At 41.8% G+C, this 15,345-nt stretch overlaps 1 protein-coding gene across 2 annotated transcripts in view; it reads left to right on the forward strand.

The window, feature by feature from the left end:
• Positions 1 to 15,345, forward strand: part of adamts13 (ADAM metallopeptidase with thrombospondin type 1 motif, 13) — a 138,267-nt gene that overhangs the window by 61,751 nt on the left and 61,171 nt on the right. For both annotated transcript variants that reach the window (XM_069931357.1, XM_069931353.1), the window contains exons 15-16: positions 6,004 to 6,152; positions 7,348 to 7,468. In XM_069931357.1, the coding sequence (XP_069787458.1) occupies positions 6,004 to 6,152; positions 7,348 to 7,468 (270 nt within the window). The remainder of the gene's footprint in view (positions 1 to 6,003; positions 6,153 to 7,347; positions 7,469 to 15,345) is intronic.

Genomic DNA, 15,345 nt, shown 5'->3' on the forward strand with positions numbered 1-15,345 from the left:
TTCATGGCCTCAGAAGTATATATATTTTTAATATAAAATTCCTTAAATACATCATTTATCTCTTGAGGTTTATATGCAATATCTAAATATTTTCTAATAGCATTTATCATTCTTGATACTTGTTCTGATTTCAATTGCCAAGCTAAAACTTTATGAGACCATTCCCCTAACTTATAATACTTCTGACCAGTTCTTTTGTAGTAATTTTTCAAATTTATAAATGTGTAATGATTTATACTGTAATTTCTTATTAACCAATTGTATCTTTTTAAACTCTGTTGAATTCTGTTGTAAATCTTTCTCTAAGGATTCTATTTCCCTTTCTAATTTATTTACTTCAGCTAAATGTTGTTTCTTAATTTTATAAGTGTAACTAATAATTGTCCTCTTAAATATCTTTCAAAATATCCCATAATATAACTTTGCTATTAACAGAATTTGCATTTATCTTTAAAAATTGCTGCATTTGATCCTTCATAAAATTACAAACCTCAATGGTTTTTAATAATAAAGAATTAAATTTCCACCGATATGTAATTTAATTTTCTCCATATATCAACCAAATTAATTTCTTTCACTAAGGTTAATACTTTTTTTGTCATCTTCGTTCTAGTTACTGTTTTCAGAAATTTATTTAACAATGGATCCAAACACAATTAAAATCACCTCCAATTATAACTTTATCATATGCTTGTGACAAATTAAGAAAAGAATCTTATATAAATTTTTTATCATCCACATTAGGTTATATAAATATTCATAAGAGATGAATATTTTATTTCAATGAACAGTGGATTGGGACTTCACTGCATTTGGTAAAGAGGTTTTAAGGTTTAAATTAATAAGATGTCTAATTTAATATTTGCAACACTAAATGTTAACAGGCTCGACAACTTGCTTAAAAGGAAGCAAGTATTGGCTTATATTTTTAAAAAATTTAAGGTAGATATTGCTTTTTTTACAAGAAACTCTTTTAATTGTAAAAGAACATTAGAAATTGAAAAGAGATTGGGTTGGTCAAGTTGTTGTTTCATCTTTTAATTCTAAAGCAAAAGGAGTTGCCATTTTGATAATTAAGAAATTATTTAAATTGGAATCTGTTATTGAGTCAGTTAGTGGACTTTTAATTGTAAATTGTAAAATTTATTCAGTTCTTACACATCCTCTGGAATAGAGTGACTCGTAGTACACTGCAATTTCATCTCTGCTGTTTTCCCCCATCTCCAGCCCTTCCTCTTGTCCTTCCTCACTAGGCATGTCCATCCACCTACCCCCCCCCCACCCCCATCACACGATTTCCACACACCCAGGTACATGCTGACCTCTTGCTGCTTGCCAGGATCCTCCTCAGCTGTCTCCTCCCAGTTGCTGAAGAGCTGCTGCCTGAATTGCTGCATGGATTCTTTCAACCAGAGACGCAGTGGGCACAATTTCACTGTGCAGTGCCTTCAAGAGAAATGCAGGGAATCTTAACAACTGATGAATGTGCTTTTTTTAAAATCTCACTGAAGTCCTTGAACCTTTGAGCACTCACCTCAAATTCATCTGAGATGGAAAGCAACAGTGGCACATCAGATCCAATCTCAGTGAAGATCACAAGATATAGGAGCAGAAGTAAGTTCCTTGGCCCATCAAGTCTGTTCCACCAATCTAATCAAGAGCTGATCCATCCTCCCACTCAGCACCATTCCAGGCCTTCTACCTGTAATCCTTGATGCCCTGACTAATCAAACGTCTGTCAATCTCTGTCTTAAATACACCCAATGAGCTTGCTTCCTCTAAAAACTCACCCCTACTGCACAGCCTCACAATAAAGACCATAAGGCTTTGGAGCAGTATTAGGCCATTCAAATCATGGCTGATGTATTTTCCTTTCAACCCCATTCTCTTGCCTTCTCCCCACAACCTATCAACCTCTATTTCAAATATACTCAGTGGCTTGACCTCCACAGCCAGTCTGTGGCATCAAATTCCACAGATTCACCACCCTCTGGCTAAATAAACTTCTCCTCATCAATGTTCTAAAGGGATGTGCTTTTATTCTAAGGTTGTGCCCTCTGGTTCTTGACTTTCCCACCACTGGAAACATTTCTCCATCTCCAATCCATCGAGACTTTTCAATTGAGATCCTTCCTCATTCTTTTAAACTAGAGGCCCAGAGCCATTAATGCTCCTCATATGTTTCCACTCATCCAATTAGATTGTTCTTGTAGGCCTCTGGACCCTGTACAACACTAGCACATCCTTCCTTTGATTTGGGGCCCAAAACTGCTTGCAGTACTCCAAATGTGGTCTGATCAATTCCTTGCAAAGCATTATATCTCTGTTTTCTAATCCACTCAATATTCCTTAGTACTTGTTATTGTGATGAGACTCTGGAAAAATTGAACCAATGTACGTATTTTGGGAGATAAATTGATGAAATTCAGCAGCGTTTACAATACACCAGCATGGCTTTGGGCCATCTAAGGAAACAATGCTAGAAGATTAAGACTTCAAACCAGACTCAAAACTTGCAGTGATCGCTTTGAGACTTGAACAACTTACAGCAGGTGCTTCCATGTGCTGGACAGATACCATATAACCATATAACCTTTTATAGCACGGAAACAGGCCATGTCGGCCACCAGAACCATTTCTACAAGATCATCTAGGTTCATTGGTCCACTGGGAGGACAAGCAAACCAGCATTGACTTCTCACTGGCCAATATCCTCTGCAGAAGGAGCCATGACATTCCCTTACCTGTCCACAGATTCAAAAATCAGTCAACATACTTGGAATTCTGGCACGGTAAGAGGTGTCAAGTGAAAAGAGGAAAAGATCCAAACATGTCCTTGGATAAATTTAGAGACAATTTATTTATTCTTTATATTTTTTTTAGATATTCAACCCAGTAACAGGCCTTTTAGGCCCACAAGCTCATACTGCCCAAATATACCCATGTGCCCAATTCACCTACCAACCCCATACATCTTTGGAATATGGAAGTAAACCGGAGCATCTGGAGGAAACCCATACAGACACAGGGAGAATGTACAAACTCCTTACAGCCACCACCAGATATGAACCAGGGTTGCCGGCACTGTAATAGCATTGCGCTAACCACAGCACTAACTGTGCTGCCCCTTTGATAGGGTAGATAGTGGGAAAACATTTCTCATGGCAAAGGTGTCAAAGATTAGAGGCCATAGGAATAAGGTGAGTGGCTAAAAAGTGAGGAATGCATTTTTTACCTGAAGGGTGATTGCAATCTAGAAACTATTGCCTGAGACACTAGTGGAGGAAGCTACTCTGACCACAGTTTAGAAGTGTCTGGATAAGTACTTGGATCATAAGGCACAATAGGCCATGGTCAAAGGGTTTGTAAATGGGGTTAGTATAGATACAGGTGGGCCAAGTGGCCTGTTCCTCTGCTGCATTATTCTTTACCTCTAATCTGCATTGATCTCTGGGAATCCTGGCTCATAATTGTTTAAAGTGGGGAAGGAGCATTCAGTATGGCACCAATAAACTTCAACTGTATAATTGAGTGCACATTGGAAGCCCAGCATAGGTGTCAGAAAAAGCCCATGACCTCCCGATCTATTCACCCAGGTACCCTGCCAAGCATCTACAGCCCTGTCTGATCTGGAGTACAAGCATGGACTGCCTAAGAAAATATATTCCAAATAATTTAATTACCACAGACTCTAATTTCCTCCACACTATACAATCACTAATTCAATTTTACATACCCATGGTGATCAATTATAAAATAGGTTGTATAGATTTCCTTTATTTGCTCGTTTTCTCCTCTGCCTTACAGGCAGTTACCAAATAATTCCTAAAGTGTACTGAAATTTTTTTCCTCAGTCACCTGACTGTAGCCAAATTGTTCAAGCACAACTCTAAATTCAAATTCTCTTCCTTTAAAACAATCACCAATTAAGTTTCCCAGAATATTAAACAGTATTCAGCTTTCACTGATCTTGAGCATCTTCTTATAATTCCCATGTTGTTCTTATAGGGTCTCTTCAGGGCAACAGGTCTACCTCAGATAAGGGACCATGCCAATCAGATCAGCCAAGAAATAGGATTCAAGGGATCCTCAGGCATTTTGATTTTCTCCACAGTCTACCTTTTCAGGCGTCGACTGCTTACCCAGTCCGCAGGTGACCTCCAATCCCAGCGAGACCCTGCTTGCAGCCGCAAATGTTAACTTCGATCAAATATAAAAAAGTGTATGACAAATAAGGCGAGTACAACACAACTTTATTAGCTTTGCAAAGTGGGTGCTCTGTAGTAACTTACAACAGGAGCTTCTGGAAGAAAGATGGGCACAAGCATTTTTATATGGCTTACCTTCTCATTTATACAGCCCATTCGCAACTATTCACATGATCTGTTGTGATGTTTTTGTGCTAATATTAATCTTTAAAGTTGAAGTATATATTTTATTAGTATTTTGTGGGTTGGATATACGGACACACACAGACACACACATAATTCTTTGAGATGGCAAGGCATTTTCGGAGTCGAAGTTTCTGGAAAAACAGAGCAATGAAAATTAGAATTGAATGCTTCATTCAATTGCCAGAGCAATAGTGTTTGTTGAGAAGCATCTGTGCAAACAAAGCTAACTTTTGATTTAATGGTGTAAATAGACCAGAGTCTGTTGGCTCATGATTCATACTTTTGAAGAAGGCATTATGAACTTCAAAGACAGAAATGATGTCATGTGTCATGTGCTGACACATTTTGGAGAAACATATTATGTACCAGAGGCATTTTGAAATCAGAAGAAGTTGACCATCCTGTGGGGAAGACAGGATTGATGATACAGTAGCCAGAAAAGATTCTGTTACATGTTACTCCTGGTCAAAGGGAGAATACAGAATAAGTAGCTTTTGAAGGAGGAAAACCACTTCTGACTGTCTCTTTAAGATAAAGAAGGCAGCCTCGTTGTAACCATGGAAATGATCACTTTTGATTAAGAATGCAAAATTAATATTGCATCTGAAACATAACCATCTTTAAATGGTTACTTCATTCAGCCCTTGCCTGGGTTTGTGAAATCATTGTGGAAGAAAATAGCTATTTCACTGTCTCTTTGAAAAGAGGACAGATTCATCGTGTGGAATGCAGATTCTAAAACCTCCACGCAAGAGAGGAAAAATCACTTGTATGAAGAAACATTGTTCTGAAAATTACTCTACAAGAAATTCGTGAGTTTTAAAGAGGTCTGATGAATTGATATTTCAAAATACTTCACAAATGCTTTTGAGCAACAATTTAAAGAAATCTGATGCTTCACACTTACTCCATAATTGCTTTTGAACAGCAGTAAAGATGGAGTCTCAACACAAAAGCTTTTTGAGAGCAAACTTTAAAATAATCTCTTCAGAGTTATACCTGAACTGTAATTGTTTTGGTTTGCACACACACACACACACACACACACACACACACACACACACACACACACACACACACACACACACACACACACATATTTGCGCATAGTGGGATTAAGTTAGAGTTAAATAAGAAGCTATGTTATTAATAATAAATAATAAAAATTCTTGTTTTGAAAATATCAGTGTCTGTGGTTATTACCATTGCTGCTGGTTTAGTACATAATACCTGTAATCACTTCTACTTTGCAGACCAGCCAAACATCTAGCACGAGTTTCAAGAACAACATGGCCTTGGTTCTCACAGCTTGCAGTTGCGCTACTAAAAGAAAACAATTTCTTTAACAGATTAGAATTTTCCCCATAAATTTTTTTAACATTTTTCTTTCTGCTGAAATTTATAAAAAGAAAAGATGCAAATAAAGCAAATCTATCCAATCTATGTTATAATTTATCAATAGAAGTGTAGTACTTCTGTTTTTGACAGAACTGCTATTCTGAAATAATGGGATTGCAAGAGATACTGCAATCTTGCTGATATACAGTCTGTGTTTCAACAGGTTGGTGTAAGTGTCCTGCTATAATGCTGTGTCTTTGTCTATTACCAGGTAGTATGTTGTGTAAGTACATGTGCCGAGTGGAGGGGAAGAATTTCATGATGAGCCGGGGGGACGGTTTTGTGGATGGAACCAGATGTGAGTCGAGTAACTTGGAGACAACATCATTGTACAATATCTGTGTTAAAGGAAACTGCAGGGTAATTAATCAACATCCCCTCATCTCACATATAGTTAGTTTATTATTATCATATATTTGTATAAGTACAATTGGACAAAACAGCATTCTTCGTTCCTCAGTGTAAAAACATGGATAGACATAGCATAAATAATTACAAGTGATTTATATGCATTACAAGTATAAATATAAAAATAAATATATAGTTAAATAAATATTAGAGGCTCGAAGGGATTGAATGAACAGTGCTTCAGTCATAAAACCACCTTGCTGCCTGTGGAAAGAAGCATTTTCTCAGCCTGGAAGTGCTGGCTCTGATACTCCTGTATCTCCTTGCTGACAGGAGCACCAGAAAGATGCTGTGTGTAGGGTGGAAGGGGTCTTTAACAATTTTACAAGCCTTCTTCAGGCAATGATCTTGGTAGATCATGTGGATGGAGGGGGTGCAAGACTCCAGAGATCTTCTCTGCCACTCTTATAGTACTGTGGATTGACCTCCAATCCAATCCTCTGCAGCAACCGTACCACACTGTGATGCAGCCAATCAGGACGCTTTCAATAGAGCTCCTGTAGAAGGTTGACATGATGGTAAGCACTAGCCTTGCCTGTCACTAGTTGTGAACTTCAAGGAATTTGGTGCTCTCCACTCTCTCCTCTACAGAGTTGTAGATGTGTAGGGTGGGGATCCCTAGTTTTCCTGAAGTCCACGATTATCTCCTTTGTCTTGTTCACATTGAGATTCAGTTGTTATTCTTTGTCTCTATGCTTCTCATGGTGCCTATCATTCACCTCCTGCCCTTCTCACCCTGTGTGGCAATCATTTTTGGTTCTCATTCAGTGTCAACCAAATTCCCCCTTAACTGCCCCTCATTGTCTGTTTCTCTTCCTCATCTTCCCTTATCAGTACTCCAGATATCCCTAATCCCTTCGCCGTCATTCGTTTCTGTACTCCACGTTTCCACCATCCCCATGTACTCTCACTGCCCTTCCCCTTAAATCCTATCCCTTCCAACCTTGTCATTCCATTCCTTCACCCATTACAACTCTAGCTCCACATCCTCTAAGCCTTAATCACTCAACCTCCCCACATTCCCCCAGTCCCTGTCATTCTTCCCATAGCCTTATTACTCTCTCGCACTCCCTTGCTATCTTTGCAGCCTTCCATACTAATTTCTGATTGAGTGTGATTTATGCCGTTGAATTTGTTTTACTTGTAGGTATTTGGCTGCGATGGAAAGTTGGACTCCGGCCAGATGTGGGACAACTGCAGAGTTTGTGGTGGTGACAACTCCAGCTGCCAGAAGCTAGTTGGTTCCTACACTGAAGGGAATGTTCGGGGTAACTATGACTTTCTTTTTCAATTTTTTTATTAAGTTTCAGATTTATAAACATAAGAATGATACAAAGAGATCAGGATTGCATTAATAATATACATATACAAACACAGACATTGATCAACATATGTAAATTGAGCCTTCCAATCTCTTAAAGACCAAACATGAAAAGGAATCAAATTTTACTACAAAAATATCCCCCTAAGAAACAAAACAAAAAAAAGTAAACAAAAGCTGGGCTACCATGTTTCAGTGGATAAACAATTATTTTGTGGTTAATTCTGCTCCTCTACACTAAAAACAATTGTTGAAAAGATTCAGAAAGGATCAACTTACATCATGTGAAAATGTTGAATAAATGGCCTCCATGTTTCTTCAAATTTAACCAAAGGGTCAACAGTATGACTTATACTTTTTTCTAAACTTAAGCATGCTATAGTTTGGGGAAACCATTGAGACATAGTAGGAGGTTTAGGGTCTTTCCATCTGAGTAGAATGGATCTCCTGGCTATTAAAGTAACAAATGCCATCACATGACAAGCTGAAGTAAATAAGTGGCCAGAGTCCAAAGCTGGTCATCCAAAAAGGGCAGTAATAGGATGTGGTTCTAGGTCAATGAGCAAAACTGCTGAAATAATACCAAAAATATCCTTCCAATATTTTTTCATGGAAGGGCAGCACCAAAACAGGTGTGTCATGAAAGCCACCTCATAATTACATCTGTCACAGATAGGGTTTATATGGGAGTAAAAACGAGCTAGCTTGTCCTTGGACATATGGGTCCTATGAACCACCATAACTGTATCAAAGAATGTTGAGCACACATTGAAGAAGTGTTAACTAATTGGAGAATTTTCTCTCATGTCTCTATAGGTAAAGGTTCTCGTTCTCATTCATTCTTAATTTTGTCAGAAATTACTGGGTATTTTCAAGATAAAATCATAAATAATTGCTATTAAACTCTTCTGAAAAAGTTTGAAACGTAAAATGTTATTGGTAACTTCAGTCTGATGAGGTATCAGAAAGATAAAATAACATTTAAAATTGTCCTAATCTGAAGATATCTGAAAAAATGCAATCCAGGCAAATTATATTTATTAGACAACTGTTCAAAAGACATGAGACAGTTATCCATAAATAAATTGTGAAAACATAAAAGAAAATTTTGATCAATTCTAGATGGTTGGAAGAAAAAGTTAGATAGAATAGAACTTGACAAGATAAATTTGTTCAATCCAAAAATTTTACAAAAGTGAAACCATATTTGTTTGAATGTTTAATTATTGAATTCATCAATTGTTTATTCAATTTAATGAGTGCAAAGGGGAACGAAGCCCCAAAAATAGAAGCCAATGAGAACACCTGCACAAACCCATGCTCAAGACTCACCCATCGTGGACATTGAATTTGATCCAAATCTTGTGTCCAGAAAATTATATACCAAATATTAATTGCACAATAGTAGAATCTAAAGTTAAGCAATGCCGTACTGCCATCCTTTTTTAATTTCTGAAATATTTCATAGCTAACCTATGAATAAGTTAACTATGAAATAGTTCTTATTCTGCCATATTGGGTAACTATGACTCAAGGAAGCTTTGTAGCACTGAGTAAATCTTGACCACTGCTGTTACTCAGTAGATTTAGAGTTCCACACATGCCCATCACATCCGAAAGCTTTGTATTGACTCCTTGATTAATGTGGAGTCAATGTGTGTGAATCAAAAGGCAAAGTTGTATGTAGCAGGCCATGAAGTGGTGAGGTCTTTCACTTCATCAGGCAATCAATCCCTCAATAAATGTATTTTCCAAAAGGAATCATTGAATGGAAACAACGTGTGGCATGGTTAGCACAATGCTATCACAGCATCAGCAACCCAAATTCTAATCCAGTGCTAACTGTAAGGAGATTGTGGATGGAACCAGATGTGAGTCAAGTAACTTGGAGACAACATCATTGTATAATATCTGTGTTAAGGAAATTGCAGGGTAATTAATCAGAATCCCCTCATCTCACATTATTGTCTCTAGGTTTCCCATGGTGCCTGCATTCACCTCCTGCCCTTCTTGCCCTGTGAGGCAATCATTTTGGTTCTCATTTAGTGTCGACCCAATTCCCCCTTGACCACCCCTCATTCTATGCTTCTCCTCTTCCTAGTCTTCCCTTATCAGTACTCCAGATATCCTTAACCCCTTCACTGTCATTTGCTTCTGTATTCCACATCCCCACCATCCCCATGCACTCTCACTGCCCTTCCCCTCAAGTCCTACCCCTTCCAACCCTGTCACTCCACTCCTTCACCCATCACAACTCCAGTTCAACATTCTCTGAGCCCCCACATCTCCATGGGTTTCTACAGGATCCTCTGGTTTCCTCCCATGTTCTGATGCCATTCAGGGTGAGTATTAATTAGTTAGATGGGTATATTTGGGTGGTGTGGGCTCATGGCCAGAAGGACCTGTTACTGTACCTTATCTCTAAAATTTAAAAAAAAGAAAAATAGATTGTTAGACGCTTAAGTCTATATTCAGTTAAATTATGGCTTTATTTTCCTTTGCCATGATAGCTTGTGATATCCAGAGATATGCTCCATTAATTTATTTTTTTTTAAATTTAGACATGCAGCACAGTAACAGGCCCTTTCGGCCCATGTGCCCAATTGACCTACAACCCCCAGTACATTTTGAAGGGTGGGAGGAAACTGGAGCACCTGGAGGAAACCCACGCAGACACAGGGAGAATGAACAAACTCCTTACAGTCAGCACCAGATTCAAACCCAGGCTGCTGGCGCTGTAACAACATTGCACTAATCGCTATGCTAGTTGTGAGGCCATTAATTTGGAGCTGCATGTTCAGTAGCTAGGGAATATCAAGTTAATATATTGAGAAGAAAAAAAATACTTTCATAATGGTGACCATGAAAGTCTTGGCTTGCTATTCAAAGCACATTATGTACTCTGCGTCTGCTATGTTCACCAGAATGGGCCTGCGTATGTCAGGCCTTCCCTTCCCACTGTGTCTCTCATCATCCCCATTTCCATTACCCTCAATGGGTTATATTTGAGGAGATAGAAGGAGGGTGGATAAGGTGCCCAAGCAATCCATTCAATCCTTCGCTATCAACGTCGACATTATGGAAATGAAGTTGTAAATGTTACAAAAATTCCAATCAACCTCAGGTTTGTATAGTTCCGCATGCTATAGAGAGAGGCCAATCTTATTCCCCCCACCAATTTTCCCTGTAATCTATCTTCCCTACATTCCCATGAAACTCCACTCAGATTCTACTACTTTGCCTACACCAAGGGCAATTACGGTAGTGTAGTCGCATTTGGCATGCAGTGAGTGAAAGAACCGCAGAGTCGAAAGTGAGTTGAACCAACTGACTTTAATAGAACTCTTCCATGCATTTAAATCCCTCGGAACCTGATGGTGCTTATGACTCCCGGGTCTTTTATGACATCAGCCGCCAGGCTGTGGGCTTGCCCCGCACCTAGAGTTCTCACAGCCAGATCTACCGTGGACTTGCCCGCAACTCAATGAATCAGTTCGCCTGTAGTGTGGGTGAGCCGCCACATGAACCCCCCCCCCCCCAGAACTGATGTTAGGAGGTGTGAAGTCCATGACCAACACCTTTTTTGTCCATTTGAGTGACCGACCTCGTCGGTGAAGGGAAGACACAGTCATAGGGTGTTCCAGGTTCTGTTCTGACACACCACCATGAACGGGCCCTCATACAGCCGCTGGAGTGGAGTTTGGTGCATGCTCCTGTGGACGAAGACATAATTGCAGTCCTGAATGTCCTTGGGGACAAAGGAAGGTGTCGAGGTTGAGACAGGAGCTAATGTTCCTACCTTCTCTCAGAGTCTTGTGAGCACTGCTGCAGGTGTCTCTTCTGTGCCATAGGCCACTGGCACAAACTCACCTGGTACCATCCATGGGGCACCGTATACCAACTCTGCTGAAGATGTAGCTAAGTCTTCTTTGGAAGCCGTGCGCATGCCAAGAAGCACCCATAGGAGCTTGTCCACCCAATCCGGGCCTCGGAGGCACATCCTCATGCCCAACTTCAGGTGCTGGTGGAAATGCTCTACCAGGCCATTGGACTGTGAATGATAGGCTGTGGTATGGTGCAGCTGGATCCCAAGTAGTTGTTCCAGTGCTGACCATAGACTGAACGTGACCTACAACCCCCTGTCTGAGGTGATGTTGGCAGGAAAGCCGCAACTCAGCTTGCAATGAGGGCTCTGACTCAGGAGTCCATGGATGTGTCAGTGAACATTATGGCTTTTGGCCACCTGGTGAACCTGTCAACCATGGAAATCAGGTACCTTGTCCCCGGGGAGCCCGGCAGCAAGCCAATGATGTACACATGTGTGTCAGCTGGAAGGATTGAATGGGGGCCACATGCCTTTTGACTTTGGAGGTCTGGCAGTGTATGCATGTCCTGGCCCAGTGCCCGACCTGCTTGCATAGGCCATGCCATGCAAATTTATCCACCATCGGTTGCCTGAATGGACAGGTAGGACAAACCATGTAGTGCCACCAAGCGGCTGGAACAATGGGCCAGGGTTGGCTGGTGGACATGTCACAGAGGAGCTTACTGCTTGTTGGGCCATTGGGGATGTTCTTAAGTTGCAGGCCCGAACCTGCAGTGCAATAGGTTGGCATTTCTTCGTCCAGCTGCCATGCCTCAGTGAGCACCACGTCGTCCAACCCTGGGGACGGGGAATGCACAGAGTGGATAGAGGAGTGAGACAGTGCATCGCCCAGGATGTTGTTTTTCCCAGACATGTGTTTGACGGTGGTGGTATACTCTGAGATGTATGACAGGTGGCATTGTTGCCACGCCGACCATGGATCCAACATTTTGGCGAATGAGAAAGTGAGCTGTTTGTGGTCTGTGAAGGCTGTGAACTCTCACCCCTCCAAGTAATACCAAAAGTGCTGGAAATTGAGGTAGAGGGCCACCTTCCCTGTCGAAGGTGCTGTATTTCAGCTCCGGTGGTCGCAGGTGCTAGCTGAAGAACGTGAGTGGTTTCCACTGACCCTCAATTAATTGTTTCAGGATGCTGCCAACTGCTGATCTGGAAGTGCCAACCATGAAGGCTGTGGGCACATCCACCAGTGGGTGTTCCAGGAGGGTGGCATTTGAAAGAATCTCCTTTGTCTGCTCAAAAGCTGCTGTTGACTCCATGTCCCAGGTGATTTCCTTGGCCTTGCTGGGATGCTGATGGTAAGAATCGGTGGTAAAAGTTGATCATGCCCATGAACTCCTGTAGGCCCTTGACTGTACTGGGCCTGGAAAACTGGCATATAGCCTCAAATTTCACTGGCAAAGGAAATGTTCCATGCTGGTCAATGCGGTGCCCAAGAAAATCTATGGGTGATAGCCTAAACTGGCACTTAACAGGGTTGATGGGCAGGCTATATTCACTCAGGCAGTGGCAGAGTTGGTGCAGGTGCGTCAAATGCTCTTGGTGTGAGTGGCTGGAGATCAGGATATCATCTAGGTAGATGAAGATGAAATCCAAGCTATGCCCCACTGAGTCCATGAGCCGCTGGGACATCTGTGCTGTGTTCTTGAGTCTGAAAGACATCCGCAGGAATTCGAATAAGTCAAATGAGGTGATGAGTGCCATTTTGAGGACATCGCTGGGGTGGATGGGAATCTGGTGATACCCGCAGACCAAGAAGATGCATGCCCCATGCAAATTGGTCGTAAAGTTCTGAATGTGGGACACTGGGTAACGCTTGGCCATAATGGCGTTGTTGAAACTTTGTAGTCGCTGTGTGGCCTCCATCCTCCAATCACTTTGGGTGCCAGGTGCAGTGGAGAGACCCACGGGCTGTCTGAGTGCCAGACAATCCCCATCTCCTCCATTTTCCTGAACTCCTCCTTGGAAAGATGGAGTTTGGTGGTCAGGCGCCTGCATGCCAAAGTGTGTAGTGATGATCCTTGAGTGGGAATGTGGGGCTGTACACCATGCTTAGGGGTGTCTGTGGAGAAGTGCGGTTTAATAATGGTCGGGAACTCCACTAGTATTCTGGCAAATTTGTTTCCTGACAAAGTCACAGAGTCCAGGTGTGGGGCTGGGAACTTGGCTTCGTTGAGTGAGAAGGTCTGGAAGGTCTTGGCATTCACTTGACACTGTCCTTTGAGTCCACTAAGAGGCAGTGCACCCGGAGGAAATCTGCACCCATTAAAGGCTGCGACACTGCTGCCAGCATAAACGACCAGGTGAAATGGCTGGAACTGAACTGTAGTGGGATGGTTCGCGTGTCATATGTATGAATACTGCTGTTGTTAGCAACATTGAGCACTGGTCCTGACTTCCCAGCGCGGGTGTCGTGGCTAAGAGGGGCGAGATGCTAACCTCTGCCCCTGTGTCTATGAGTAACTTTTGCCCTGATTGTCCAATAGTCCAAACTGGGGGCGCTCCCTGCTGTTGGCATCACCAGGTTTGTTGGTGGCTTGGGGAAGGCCTGGGCCTTAGGGTATGGCGCAGCAACTTCATTGATGGAAGCCCTGCCATGCTGCTTGGTGTGCCACAGGATATCTGCACAGGCGGCTACTTTGCGTGGGTCACCGAAATCATCGTCAGTGATGAGGAGGTGGATATCTTCTGGCATCTGCTCAAGAAAGACTTTGAACAGTAAACATGGCTTATGGCCGTATGCTAGTGCCAGCAATTCATTTATTAAGGCCGATGGCGCACGGTTGCCTAGGCCATCCATGTGGAGCAACCGCACTACGCACTCATGGCGGGTGAGACCAAAAGTACGGATCAGAAGCACCTTGATTGTTTCATACCAGTCCACAACCAGTGGCTGGTATAGGAAGTCGATGATGCGGTCTGCTGTGTCCTGGTTGAGTGAACCGACCATATAGTAGTACTTTGTGGCATTTGTGCCTGACCTGGAATTGGACTTCAGCATGTTCAAACCAGACCTGCAGCTGCGAGATCCAGAATTGTCAATTTCAGTGTGCTTCCTTGGGTCAGTCATCACTGGGTCCAAATCCCATTTGGACTGTCGGGGCCACCAATGTAGTCGCACCAGGCATACTGCAAGTGAAAGAACCATGCAGCGTCGAAAGTGAGTTGAACCAACTGACTTTAATAGAACTCTTGCATGCATTTAAATTCCTCAGAATGCAATAATGCTTGTGACTTCCGGGACCTTTATGATGTCAGCCACCAGGCTGAGGGCTTACCCTGCACCTGGAGTCAGACAGATCTACCGCAGACTTGCCGTGACTCTGTGAGTCGGTTCGCCTGTTGCGTGGGTGAGCCGCCACTGTAGCCTATTAACCAATCATTCTGTGCATTTTTGTGATAGTGGAAACATACAGACTCCACACAGACATTTCTGTGGGTCAGGATTGAGTTTTAGCCAACTGGACACACGTGGAAGCAAGGTCACTGTGACAACCATCTGCAGGATTTTGATGATCTGATATCCATTGCCTTTTGTGTGGATGGATATCTGACATTAAAAAAAAAGTCACCATATTTATGTTAATTCCCAAAATTATCTTAAACATTTGAGTTAGATTATCCCTTAATCTAAGATTGAAGGTCTAAAATAAAAACATGACGTGCTGGATGTGGCACCTGTAGATAGAGAAATAGAGATGATGTTTGAAATTGTTAACCTTTCATCAGAAACTACAAGGCTGGTTTATGAAACCTACCCCTTTTTTGTCTGGTATAAGTCTGGTGAATCCAACTCCAAGGTGCAGTTCTTGAAATTAAATGTGATGACCAATTTAAACAACCGTGCTATAACTGCCAACCCTTGTGGCAAGTATCAGATGTACTCAGATGATGGCAGAGATGAGAGGTGAGGTCAAGATTGTGGTGCAGCAGGCAATGGA

This window comes from Narcine bancroftii, chromosome 1 (genome assembly GCF_036971445.1).
Source record: "Narcine bancroftii isolate sNarBan1 chromosome 1, sNarBan1.hap1, whole genome shotgun sequence".
Lineage (NCBI taxonomy): Eukaryota > Metazoa > Chordata > Chondrichthyes > Torpediniformes > Narcinidae > Narcine > Narcine bancroftii.